Source organism: Pseudomyrmex gracilis, unplaced genomic scaffold (assembly GCF_002006095.1).
Source record: "Pseudomyrmex gracilis isolate BER0280 unplaced genomic scaffold, ASM200609v1 scaffold_211, whole genome shotgun sequence".
Taxonomy (NCBI): Eukaryota; Metazoa; Arthropoda; class Insecta; order Hymenoptera; family Formicidae; genus Pseudomyrmex; species Pseudomyrmex gracilis.
The window spans coordinates 18,968-33,583 of record NW_018020795.1 but is presented as its reverse complement, the minus strand read 5'-3'; the positions used below and the strand labels follow the sequence as shown (position 1 = coordinate 33,583).

Genomic DNA, 14,616 nt, shown 5'->3' with positions numbered 1-14,616 from the left:
GATATTTCTCTTAGACAACTTTTCTCTATCTCTAGCTTCCGCGTGCTTCAATTAATTTAAAATAAAGCATTGTGTAGAACAATTTAATCTGATACATGAGAATGAATTAAAACAGAGACGCGCTATATAAAAAATATTCTATTGCTCCAATTTTCCAAATCGAGCGCGCGCGCGCGCATTCGATATGCGCACTAAACTGATCCTTCAAAATACCCAATCAAGAGAGGCCGACTTCGCTCGCAAATCGGGTTTGTCCTAAATAAGATTACGTTTTTTGTTCTCCTTGACGCAATTAACGCCGACCATCAGTCGACTGCACGCAGACTGCCAGATGCAACGCGCGCGCTCGGCCACGTGCAATTGAGTTACGTTATCCATCAAACTCGCAACCAGCGTACACTGTCGCATTAACGGATCGATTTTGTATCTTAAAATGTTACGTACATCCACTGCCGCAAATTCCTCGTTCAGGTCATTTTTAAGGCTTAAGTTGAGACTTATAACGCTTAACATTCGACATTTATATGTTTATCACATAAGACGATTACTTGGGTTCTAAGTAAAAAAAAAAAAAAAAAAAAAACTGTCATTTAAAAAGAATATCTTCTATAAAATACGAACATATACATACGAACATATATATACAATGTGCTACATAAAACGTTAGATTTTGTAGCGATTGAATTGAGCTGATGAAAACGCGATTATTTTAAACTTTCGATGTTTTTCTTTTTCAAAATCGATTTTCAATAAAACGAATAAAACGTGCAAGTTTTGTGTAAATTATTATAAAAGATTCTTACATCCTACCAGTAATAAAACACCCATTTTACTGATAACAAAAGCTGTTTAATCAGCTAATCGCGATATTTACTACGTACGAAAATATTTGCCGCGTTTACGCAATGCCAACAAATATTGTTTGATTATATCGAACAGTATATTCTGCAGGACACACACTCGCGTGAGGACAAACGCTTTGATTATAGTCTATCTAGTGATGATTAATGCATGAACACCGTATCTCGTGCTATCTCCTCTTAACAACGCTCGTTTCAACTAAACTCTAAATGTTTCGAGATACTGCACAGCTTTTCTTCAAGAATCATTTGTTTGGTCTCTGAATTTCAACTCAAAGAGAGAACAAGGTGTTAAAATATTCAGAGAATTTAGGATTGCACCAAACACACACACACACACACGCCGCCGTTTGCGATTCAGCTGAAAAACATTCACACCCGAGTAAAGCAATGTTACACAGTTCTCGCGGACACACTCTGTGTGTTATTTAAAACAAATTGTATCACGTGACGCGCGCACCGGAACGTCAAAATAGCGGCCGCCAAATATCGTCCATCGTTATAAGATTCGATCTTCGCTTCGACGGACTTGGTACTCGATGTATTTTATTTTCGCAAACGAAAGACGATACTTCGTTGCATATACCTAATTTGCATAGTCTCCTCTCGACGTAATGTTTACCGCGAATATACACGCGAATAATCCTGAAATTTCCAGGTAGCGCGTGAGTTGCGATATAAATGATACGCGCGTAATCGTTTGGTAATCGAAAAAGAATGAGTCTGTCCGTCGGTATACGCAAACATTTGTCTTTAGGAAACGTGCTGTCTCTCGCTCATGAATGTTTCCAAGAAGACAATTTTTAGAAATGATGATCCAGATTTTATTTTTATAGATTTTATTTTTATAGATTTTATTTTGTAGAAAACACATGTTCGAGACATAACGCAACAGAATTTTTTTTTTTTTTTTTTTTTTTTGATATAAGATTTAATTAATTTTGTTCTATCAAACAAGGTAATCTAGATATTGAGTATAGATAATATATGTGTGTGTGTGTGTGTGTACACATTATCACTGATGAATTTCATTATAGAATTAATTTCATTGCAATTTGTATCAATCGATATTAAAAATACGACTACCAAGTCCTATCCAATACTTCGTTCGGCAAATTTAAGATTTAATGAGTTACCGCAATCAGTCGCAGAGAGATCGTTTCACACGCGGAAATCTTCGAACGGCGAACAAGCTTATCATACGGTAACGTTACGTCGATAATTTGTCGCAAGGTTCTCAAGGCTTGTGTTCTCTGATCTTCGAGAGGAACGTCCGGCGTTTCGATAAGCGCTAATTACCGGCGCTTGATGCGAACGTGTAAATTTCGACGCGTGCGCGATTGCTGGATAAGCAATATTCCGTTAAATCGATAAAAGTTAATCGCAATTAATATTTAACCGTTCGATGAACTGTGTTTTTCAGTCGTTATGTAGCGATATCCTCCCCAATTTTTCCTCATTTAATTTTACGACACGCATGTCAGTGAATTTCTGAATTTACTTCTAAATATCATTTATCAAACGAGATTACAAGTTTTATCATATCGCGAACATATCTTTACTTTAGAATCTCACAAATGATTAAATCTCTCAATGCCAGCTTTAAATTCGATGTTTCCCGAAATGCATATAAATGTATTCGCAATGATGCTCCGAGCGATGCGCGGTTTCTCGATAATTGAAATGTCGATGAATTAAACGACACTTCCGATTATGTACATCACTGCACCTAAAGTATTGACAAGTAGTTGTGAACAGTTCGTTCGAAATTAAACGATACGAGAAATTATATCTCGACGGCTGTGCAAAATATATCGTCACGAAACAATAAAATTGTACACAATGTTCAATTCAACGTTAACGATCCAACAATAAAGAGAGGCTTCAGACAGATATGTACGTATTCTGTTTTCAAAGGTATCCGCTTTTTGCAGCCGAACACTTTTCAGATTACGTGTAAATACACGTGATTGCACGTATAATTTTACTACGTGTACGTGGATGACACGTCTAAACCAGTTCCACGATCGTAGTTGAGCAACGCGTACGTAGTAGTCATTGTTGAGAGTAGACCACGACTTCGGAACACGTGTACACGAGGAAGTGACTGGCGGTGGTAAGCTGACGCGAGATGGTGGGGACAAACAACACGCGTGGTTACACGGCAACATGCGAGCCTGATAAAGCCACTTTTACCGCGCTCCTCGACCCCAGTAGCGAGTAGACGCGCGATATTTTCATGAGCTCCGCGATATCGTTTCCGAGTACGCGCGTGTAATAACGTAATATCTGCGATGTTCACACACAGGATACATCTCATCCGCTACTACTACTTCCCCGTCTTACTACTTGGAAGAATGTAAAGTCGGTTCTTGTTTTTTAAATACACACGGAAGAAAAACTGGTTTTTCTCACGGTCAGGTTAATCATTAAAATCCTTGTTCTTTTTTAGTCTTGAGTTTAAGGATGTTGATTCGAAAAATAATTTTTAAATGTAAAAAAAAAAAAAAACACAAATGACAGACGATCTATAACTTCGACTTAAAATTTAATATTAAAAGTAATCTTGAAACAGATTTGTGTGTATAGGCTTCAAATGATTCTACTTGTATGTCATCCAAGTTTTGTACACAATAAAAGAACAAGAGGGTTCTTCTCATCACTCCTGAGATTTTTTATCTTATCAGGTTAAATTTAAATACGTAATATTGTATAGACAATCCTGTTTATTGTACATATGCAAAATAAAAAAATCATAGATGTACCAAATCTTTCTCATCCAAAATTAAAGAAATGAAATGGACTTACCATTGAGACCATACTTCTCTTGATTCCTCTTTACTTGATCAGTAGACAATCCTTTATCAGGGTCGACATTAAAGTAGTTTACTACTTCTTCCACGGTTTTGCAATGGGCGTCCTCCATGATTACTGGTTTTTATACTGGTTCACTAATGTTATCCTCTCAGCGATTATATATGTTCATTCAAACTAACAGTTTCTGGAAGCAGACAAAAATCACTTATTAGATGAAATGTTCAATATTAGTTTAATATAGTGCATTGAAAATAGTCAAGAAACTATTAAGTAACATAAATTTATTACTGGAGAATTGTTACAAGTAAATGATGAACATGAAAGATCATATGCATATATAGAAAAAAAAAACTAATCAAATTATCTCGATGATTTCTAAATATACGTTTCTCTTCTCATGAAAATATAAGTAACAAGCTAAAACAACAGCTGCTAAGTACAGTTTCCTACAACGACGAAAAAACAATTAATTTCAATTAATTAATTTCAATACTAAAGTAGTGTTTACTTCTCTTGACGTACAAAATTGTTAATCGAAAATTGTTAATCGAATTAGGATCTAGTTTGACCTAAGTCTAATTCACAAATTCACTTCTCAAAATTACAATCTAATAGCTCTGGAGTTCTGCAATTCTAAATAAAAGCGATACGGTAACAAAACTACAGCTTTAACAGGAAGCTGATAAATTCATCATCACGAGATATCTCAAGATGAAAAAAGTTGATAGAAATTTTACAAGAGAACTCTGCTCGTCGGTAAACTCGGCACGCATTGGCACACGACGACGGAAGACGCGACTGACAGAGCAAGAAAAAGAGAGACAAAGAGATAAACCACACTCTACCGAAGGTGTCGTGACGCAGGTGATCTCGTCCCACGGTGTTCCGTTTCTTTGTAAACTTACACGGCGACAATTTCGCGTAACGAGTTGACGACGACAACCACAAAAACGTCGAGGACAAAAACGGAAGAGAAACACGGCCGCGCACTTCACCGCAGTCGCTTAGACTCACTGTTCGAAGCGCGACGTGTCCGCGCGACATGCACTCGCCGCCAGCTACGGTATTCCTCGGCAAAGTTCTCGAGCTCGCGTTGCGAGCACAAGGAACGAGAGAATCCGCCGCGTTGACAGACACGGCTGTCGTCGGTGACGACGTGTCAACGGGGAGCGAGAGAGAGACGGGAGTAGGATGGACAAAGAGCGAAAGAGAGAGAGGAAAGAGAAAAGACTAGAGAAGAGTAAAACACTAGTGGGAAAGGGAGAGACGATATCGAGAGAGAGAGAAAAAATTATGTTACGGCCGCCGAATATTTAGGTTAGCCGTACAGCGACGGCAACGGCGGCGGTAGCAGCGCGCGTGCTTATCCCGCGACAAGACAACCACACGACGGACTTTTCACGTATCCCAACGTAATATCCCCGTTTGTCTTTCTCGACGAACGGAAACTCACAGACAAGATTCTATAAACGCAAATATTTCCGAATCACACGCTCGAATTATCACGAGGCGCGGATGCACGAGACGCACGTCATTTTTCTCCAACGATACAACCAACACGACAACTGCTAACCTGACCTCCGCTTCCGCGAGACTGACACGGCGAATCGGGCGAATCATCGTGCGAACGTCAGCGCCGTCTGTTGGAGCGCGACGCCGATCACGGCTGCGCAGTGACGCGCGTCGGAATGAATTTCGACTTTTGAGCGGCCGCGACGTCGATTGATCGGCAATTGATTGCGTCGAAATATTTTTCAATCGTTTGCGGATCATTGAAATTAAGAAAAATGTCATTTACATTATTTTTCGCCGCTCCCGACGTGTTTCGACAAGCGGCGCGGCGACACGCGTCGCAGCGCTTCTCGCGGGTTAGAGAGCATGTGGAGCGACGCCATTGGTCGAGCGAAGCGTGACGCGTGCGACTATTTTCGGGCTTCTGCTAGGCTATTTCCTTGGCGCGTATTTTAAGATCACCGGCGGGACCGTCGACGGATCCGCGGCTTGTTGTTCTTACGTAATCGCGACGTCGTCGCGGTAATAAGTCGCCGACAGTGCGAGTGTTGACCGACGCGACTTCGATCCTTAACCCGACCCTTTTCGCGAATTTCCTCGGTGTTATCGCGATCTCCTTCCAAGTTCTCGCAACGTGAGAAATAGCGCGATCCACGTAACACGCGTTTCGAAGAGAAAACAACGCGCGCAATATTTTCAAAAAATAAATTTGCGCTATTTTTTAAAACCTATTTCGAATATTTTACGTACGACTGTCGTTCACAGCTGATTTTTTTTAATGGAATGGAGAAAAAAGATTGTTTAAATGTATTTTTCGTTGTCACGACGAAATTCAAGCAAACCACGGACGCGTATTACTGACATCAAAATGATTATTTGTGTTGACAAGTTTTACATAAATTTTGATAAAAAAAAGCGAAATCGTTTTAGTGGGAAACAAAATGTAAAGCGCGTTGAGAAACTTCAAAACGACACAAGGAAGGAAACACGAACAGAGATAAAGAGGTCACCGTTGTTCGATCGAAACAGGTTCAAGGTTAACGTGTCACAATCTAAAAATTTAAGTCAAGTTCAAAAGTACCGTAAACAAAGTCGTGCGCAATGAAGTTTGCAACTCGATTTGAATGACTGAACCTCGCGAAAAGGGTCAAACATCAGGATTGCGATCATCGGAAAACGTCCTGTCGAGCGTATCTTTCCTTTCAGCTAAAAATAGAACACAAAATTTGCGGAATAATTCTAGCCGATGAGCTTGCCAACCTTATGTAAGATTATTTTCGAAGCTGGTCGAAATTCCTTTGTCCCAATATTCGTATTTTTCACGAGACATTTATTCGGACATACGCCACCGAGTAAAAATCGCTGAAACATACGTGTCTATCAATTTTGCAACATCTTCCTATTGCTTATGGACATTAACTTCCAATGTTATAACTTGAGAAATTCGAAACAGCGCTGCTAGAATGTGACGATCGCTTGAAAATTTCGCTAGCATACTGGCGGTGCGCCAAAAGATGCCTAAAACGTATCTAAAAGCCGTCGGATATTTCAGACATTGTTTAGACATCTTTTCGATATTCCGTGGAACTTTAAAACAAAAGTGTCCAAAGAACGTCTCTAGTATCTATTTGTTGCACGGGAAGGATAAAGAGATTGTTAAAATAATTTATAAGGTGTATCATATATACTACGTGGTTTGTATTTATAAAATATTCTGTGACATTTTAGTCTCGATAAGTGTTTCGCACAACCGAGGTGAGACACATTTAAATGAACGTGTAAAATTACTTATTAAAAACAATTCTTCATCAAATTGTTATTTTTACACATGTAACTTTCACGCTGTATGATCTAATGTTATCTCACTACCGAATAAAGGGATTATAACAATGTAATCGATTAATTAATAATTAAATGCTTAAATTTAATAATGAGAATGATTAATTACGCATGTCATAAATTATCCCGCAACGTGTCACGGATGCATAATTTTCTCCTAAATATATTGAAATTATTTGCAATATATATATATTAACAAAATAATTTGCAAACGCAAATACAACACAGAATAAAATAAATTTGCACAAACAATGGCTGATTATATATGTTTCTAACGAAAGAAAAAGAATATTCTAAATGATTTTGTCTTCGGACCGATTGTGAATTATTACTTCAAAGAATTAAAAGACAATAACGCGAAAAGATTGGAATAAGAAACTTTTATTAATAAAATCGAAGAATGTATATTAAAAACAGCGCATCTACAAATTAATAAAGACCTCACCGAAATTGTTGGCGAGTGATTAATTAAATACGTCGTATCAATTCCCACGATACTTATCGTACGTCAGCTTTTTGCGTTAGTTGGAAAAGTCGGAGAGGAAAATACGATCAAAGCGAACTGTGTGAGTTCCTCCGAAGCGTTGACAAGTGGTTAATTAACACATGCGGTTCCCGTGAAATTCTCGTGTACATATTCATTCACATTTAAGACTGGGTTCACTCAAATTCGAGAGAGAAAAACAAACGCTTCTTATCCTCAACCGGCAGCAATCTCTTTCGCGACGTTTGCGTTCCTTCGTTAATTGGCACAGAACCAAGCTACAAAGCTCATAACAAACTCCATATGATTTCAGCAATTTTCCACAATCAACAATCTACCTCCCATAATCAACAATTATTTTGAAAACCCGTCCTCGTACATTCCAACGTTACTTATAGCCGCTATTACACATCGCAATTGTACGACGAGTAATTTCGACAGAGTAATTTCGTTCACCCCATGACGTCTCCGTTTCTTTCGGCAACGGGAATCGCCGCTCCGATTGAGAATTGAAAAATCGCGGAATGGCAGAACTAACCCTATGTCGGCGCTGGCGCCGGCTGACTTAATCCCTTTGTGATCGGAGCGCAGTGGCTCGCATCAGCTCGGCCTTGCCAGGACGAAAAACCCGGCACGGACTCGGCGACCGGTCGCGCGGTACTGTGCCACCACGACACGCACTCCGCTCTGCCTTGCGAACTATTTCTCACCCGAGGACTCTATCCGGACGACCAGCTCGCTCGCGAGCGCCCGGGACGCGACTAGCCGGCCAAATCGCGCGCGCATCCGAGCGGACGTTTTTAGCACGTCTTCGACGACGACTTCCTAATTATTTTGGCAGAGATCAGCTCGCGGGACGGGAGAACCGCTCTCCCGATCCTCGGCGTCGTCGCGCTCTGCTGCAGCCTTTTCCTCCTCCTATTCCGTCGTCATCGACGACTTCTTGCGCGTCCTGCCGAGAACCAGGGACTCTCGGAATGGTTTCTCCATTCTCGATCCCCGTAACATAAATTTCTATGCATTGCGAAATGTGACTGAAATGATTTATTGCTGCCATGTCTACTCATTTTGCTACAGTCTAAACAAAACTAATATCCTCTCTCAATTACGTTCAGTTGCTATTATTTTGCCATTGTTAATAAATATTTGACAATTAAATATATACAATGAGCGATATAAGCAGGCACTTCCTCGCGTAAGCCCATAGAAATGATTCGACTTTAACAAAGAGAATTAAACTTGATAACGCTGTGATATTGAGATACAACCACTTATTAAATTATCCAATTATCGAACGCACGCCTAGACCTCGGTAAAATCAATTATCTATTACTTTCTTTATTCAATGTACAAAGGGAATCGGATTTTTTTCTAGGTCGCGACGGTCTATTTCGTAATTCGTAGTGACCATCTTGCTCATCTCAATGAGCATTAAAAATTTATGGCAATTTGATTGATATAAATAAAAAAATATAAGATTATTAGCATTAATTGAGTTTCAAAACGTTAAAAAAGCACATAAGAAATGTTTTAGTTTCAGTGACGTTTAACAGAATAATTGCAACATATATAAAAAAAAAAAAACAATTTTTCTTTTAATTTTGAAAAAAAGCTTTGTAGCATCAGAGAAAGACAGTGAAAAAGCAGAAGACTTAAATTGCGTTAGTAATTAAAGTGTTTTTACAAGATAAATTTTCATTTCAGCTGGATCTTGTAGCAAAGCGTGAGTTTATTTTAAGCGCAGAAAGTGCAAAAATTATGGCCGAGAGAAGTGGACCTAAGTCGCGATTTGAGTGAGTACACCAGCGCATGGACTGGCGGAATCTATTTGAAGACGAGAGATGCAACATGTTGGACGGGCCGTAAGGATAAGAAACACCGCGCGCTTGTTGGCAAACAAGTAGAGCTCTCGTGTTCGCATGCGAAGACCGTTTTACATAGATACATGAGGATGAGGTAATCCACTTTGTCAAATTATCTAATGCTACAAAAAAGTATCTATAAAAAAATCAACGCTCCCTCTCTGTCGCTGTGCAACGTTCGTATACAAAACAAAAAAAAATGTCTAAATATGATAAAGCCCTCGCGAATAAAATTTATTTTGTGTGTTATCTAATTAGAAATTAGCCGATAAAATTAGCTGATCCCGTCTATATTTCCCGAGCAAATTTTGGTGCGGTGCTGTTTGGGAACTTGCCACGGAGTTTATACGAGCGGATTTAATCCATTTTGCATAATTGTTCCTCAAATATCAGAGGAGACCGTACGCTTGCTGTGCACGAGAAGGAGAAGCAACTTAACTGTATTATTGACTCGATCGTTCGTCGCTGGAGACAGCGCATTTTCTTCAACGTTCGTGGCACAATATCGCGACGTATTTATGTTATGCTATTGTGACGTGTTGACCATATGGTAATGTGGGCGCGTGTAAACGTGCTCTTCAATTGTCGACCGTGTTACGGATAGCGTGCGCGCATTAACGCGTTTCTTCGGATGACATGAAATCATCCATCAAAGTATTTCTGCCCCAAACCCATCGCCAAAGATAACAAGAATGGCTTTGAAAATATTAAAAATAGCGCCGCTATGACACGCGGCCAGAAATCGTCCGAGATTTGAAGAAATGCGAAAAAAGAAAGGACGGAGGATACATTAAAATGTTTCGCGTTAAGTGTTTCACCGTCCGAAAATATATCGCGTGAGACTCGAATAAAGTTTTTCTTGTTCGGCAATAAATAAAATTATTAATCTTCAGTTTAGCACATTTCTTCGTCGCAGCAATCGCATGATTACGTCGGTTATTAAATATCCGCGTTGTGTACCGCGTTTACTGCGGAGCATAATTAACCGGGCGGCGGTGTTTTATAATGCTGTTTAATTATAGAGTTCAGGATTGCACAGATTACTACGCGACGTTGAGTCGAGATAATTTCCCGGTCTGCGAAAATCTCTTTACGCGCGCGCCAACGTAGTGGTGACCTACAAAAACCAAAATGAATTCTTGGCTCTAGCTATTATAGGTCGCGTAATACGCGACGAGTGCTAACACTTCAACAAGCAGTTTTCACACGATTCCACGCACGATCGGGGACATACGGCGATTTACGACGAATTTATTGGCTCGTTCGACGCGCTCCTCGCGTATCGAGCTTTGGTATGCGCAAAATATTTTCAGCGAGTTGAAATATTTTATTTTTTTTTTCCCTCACGAAACAACGAGCGAATTTTAACCGCACGTTTCGCTTCGCAAGCACTTATTATGCAACCGTGTTTCTGTATATCGCGACACACCGAAACAATACATATGTTGATATAACAAAAACTGAAGATTCATGTCAATTGTTTCGCCGCGATTTTTGTGCATTATTGATTCAGATGATTTTTAATAAATAGACACTATAAAAGACCTTAATTAAAAGACACTTAAGTACGTTTAAAAATCAATTATAACAATTTGCCTTAAAAATAAATTTCTTTGCCAAAAACTTAAATATTTTTATCTACGTAGTTATATTAAAGTTTTCATTTGAAATATTAAAAAAAAACGCGAGATAAATGAGAATAAATTTCGCACAAAAGAAAATCCGCGCGTTTCCAGATTAATTAAACTTCCACAAATGTACAGCTTATGAATCAGAATCACTATAAAGCTCAATGAAATAATCTTTTGTCTAATTAAAATAATCAATTCACTTCGACAAAAATGAATTTTCTAGTAAACTCAATTACTATCAAGTTTTTGGAATAATTTCAAATTTTGCAATTATATTCCAATGATAACGGTGCGAGATTTCGCGATCGACCGAACGAGTTGACCTTCACTATAAAGCGAAGTTGTTCAACGCAACTCAAACTTTGTTCAACAACGATAACGGAAAGTTATTCACGATAATATAATCCTTCATGGTTATTCCTCGTTGGGTTGTTGTCACTGCACTTGCTTTCCGCCTCACGCGTTCTCCACTTTGGAGACTGAGACTTCGGTCACTGCGCGTGGTAACACAAAGGACACTATATGCAACTTTGCACCCCATGGTCGCGTAGCAGGTGGACTTACCAGTGCTTCTGTCTTCACCTCTTCAACTTATTATTTTTTTTTTTTCACTCGGAAGTGCTGCGCGGGGGTGCGGGCCACCCCCGAGAAAAACCGTTTCACACTGCTGTCTCTTTCTGATTTTTTTTTCTTTCAATCCACTTGACTACTCGTCGGTGCGCATCGTCGGTGCGTCGACGCGCCGTTCTCGACTAGGACCTCTACGTGCAGGAGAGTCGTATACGCGACGGAAAAGGGAAAGCGAAACAAACAGACATTCAAAAGGGGGCAACGCCTGCGCTGCTGAACAAAACGAAGCACCGAGCGACCGCGAAATTCATTTAAATAGTCCGTAAGCGTCGCTACCTGGTGGCGAGACAACGAAACGAGGAAAACCCAACTCTGGCCGGAAGCCAGAGCGGTCCCGGCGGTCGTAGAGATGTCGTCTTGGGGTTTTTTTTTTTTTGCGTTTAACCTTCGAATTCGAAAAGGAGAGCAAGAAAGAAGAGAGATAGAAGAAGGAGAAGATCAGACATCGTTGTTCAAAAGATCCAAATGTATCATAAAGATTTCGCTTTTCGTTCATCGAAGTCCATTTAAAAGAATAAATACTCGTGAAGAAGACGAGGACAAAGTCATTATAGTCTTGAAGTAATTTCTTGTGGTTGTTTGCGGAACACGTAAACAGTGTTTTCCAGAAAGTTAGTAAGAAGAGTGAAGACTGATGGGTTATAGAATCCTCTTTCGTTAAGACAACGGGGGTGGAATGTTGTTTCTTCTTGAGATAATAAGAGGGCTGAGATCAAGTAAAGAAAACTCTAGAACTAGATAAATCAATAGATAAATAGATGGATAGAAAAAGATAGATAAATAGAGAGAGAGAGAGAGAGAGAAAGAGAGAGAGAGAGAGAGAGAAATAAATAAACGCAATATTAGATTATCACAAAAAGTAATTACTTTCAGGAAGAACTAAGTTTTTTTTAGAATTAATGGTCTGTGTTATTAGTATTTTTTTATTTAGACACAAAAAAAATATCTGTTTTTTTTTAGACATCTTATAATTATTTACTATCAAAAACATCATATAATAACAATGTTTTTAAGTAATTCCCATGGGATTCGCAAACTTCATTATAAGTATGTAACCATCCATCAATTTCGATACAAATCGAGATGCGAAGAAGCTTAACGTCTCCGAACGCGACTATTTCGGCGTAAATATCCTATAAATAAGATCAAAGAGGTGTCAATATAAAAGTGAGCAAAACAATTTAACGTTTTATATACATCTAAAACGATTGCGTTTAGGTTCTAAGCTATAAATACGGTAACTTCGATCTCCGACAGCGTTCCCTCGACATTATTCTTATTAGAATTATACAAGGCGAGCGTTTTCCACAAGAACGAAAATAGTGGCGAAATGACTGGCGGATATCCAAGTGCAATATCGCGAACGAACTCGAGGACAATTCACCGCGAATATTCTGAAATGTGCTCTTCGGCCGTCCATTTTCGATCCTCGTGATCAAGGTCCTTTAGCCGCGTCGTCATCGTTCCGAATATTCTTCCGGACTTCGCATATTTTCTAATGTTACAGTGATATCGCAAAAAATCTCGAAGAAAATTAAGAAGATGGCACGTAGGAACGCTTTCCTACGTAATTAAACATTTTATAGCGATTTACCTTTCCTACACTTAAATTATATATTTTACTTTTGACATAAAATTTGACAGCTCATGCGCAACATGCGCGTCATTATTTTGCATCGAGACAAGATAACTCATAGTTCGCGGAACACAAAAAAACGAAGTTATTGTACTCCGATAGAAATGACGCAGAGACGTTTCCGCGAGTACAAACATACTTTGAAAGGCATAAAAAAAAGTGAGTCGCAAGAAAGACCTGATTCTCGAATCCCGAATGCTTTTAAATGTATTATGACCTCGTGGCTCGGCGCGTACACTTCGCACGTGAGGTATCACACCGTGTGTGGAAGTGTTTTGTCGAATTTGCCAAGTCCTCTTTATCGTTTATCTCGCGCGTACCTCGAAATATTGCGTTGCAATGCAATACAGTAATTGTAAGACCTTAAGTATTCCGCAGCGTTCCAGTTTTATCTGTTCTCATCTTTTCAAATGATGGCGTCAGCCGCGATGTGTTACGAAATTTCGAGTTCACGAAATTGCTTGGCTCGAGCTTCCCCGGCATTGTTCAAAGAAATGAATGTTGCAGTACAGTGAAATTTGTGATAGTAGGTACATTACTTTCTTACACTAGAAAGAATATATTTGTCGAATTTTTTAAGTGCGACCGAAGAATTATATTTTAATCCTTTGTGGACATGGACCTCAGAAATGACGACCAGTTGGACAAACTGAGTCTGCGAGATCCACGCGACTTTAAAATCGCATACCTTCGCGAAAAATCAATATTTTTTCAATTTTTTTTTTTTTTTGTGAATCGAAAGTTTGAACGATTCTGCGTTGATAAAAACAATTGCAAAAAAGTCTCTAGTAGTTTCGAAAATATACCTAAGCGTTAAAAAAACTAATTTTTACTATTTTTAATTTTTACTCATTTTTACAAACGTCGGTGTGCGCAAGTTTTTCGAAGGGTTATGATTTAAAACTTGATTTAAAGGTGCACTAATTTTTACATTATAAAAATCATTTAAAGACGAGGAAAGATTGGGTAATAAAATTATATATACGAACTCTACCAAGTGTAACGAATATGCATTTGACTGCATTTAATGGGCGATAAAAAGTAGATATACGCGAAGAATAAACATATCTGCTTTCGTTCTGCGAAATGAAAAGCGATTTTTTTTCCTCCACGATCAAAATAATGAATCGACACGCGCGAGCTTTTTACAACAACTTTTTTGTTGCGAAACGAACAGATGAGAATAGATCGGGCCCGGAGACATTGGGAGTAAGTGCGAAAAAGTGTGTCATAAAAGCGGTGTGCTTTCCAAGAAGATCTCTTCGTCGCAATACACTTCAAAGATGAAGCAACGAGCAGTCTAAACGCTGGATAAACATGTCGGTGCCATATACGTTTTATCGCG

At 39.0% G+C, this 14,616-nt stretch overlaps 1 protein-coding gene across 5 annotated transcripts in view; it reads right to left on the bottom strand.

The window, feature by feature from the left end:
• Positions 1–11,858, bottom strand: part of LOC109858525 (calcium-transporting ATPase sarcoplasmic/endoplasmic reticulum type) — a 42,166-nt gene extending 30,308 nt beyond the window's left edge. For 3 of the 5 annotated variants that reach the window (XM_020435877.1, XM_020435876.1, XM_020435872.1), the window contains exons 1-2: positions 11,570–11,858; positions 3,669–3,861 (exon numbers count right to left, since the gene is read on the bottom strand). In XM_020435877.1, the coding sequence (XP_020291466.1) occupies positions 3,669–3,786 (118 nt within the window). In that variant the 5' untranslated portion in view covers positions 3,787–3,861; positions 11,570–11,858. Of the gene's footprint in view, positions 1–3,668; positions 3,862–4,522; positions 5,263–8,050; positions 8,172–11,569 lie in introns of those variants that run through there. The other 2 variants (XM_020435873.1, XM_020435874.1) reach the window with 2 other exon arrangements.
• Between the last annotated feature and the right edge of the window lie 2,758 nt (positions 11,859–14,616).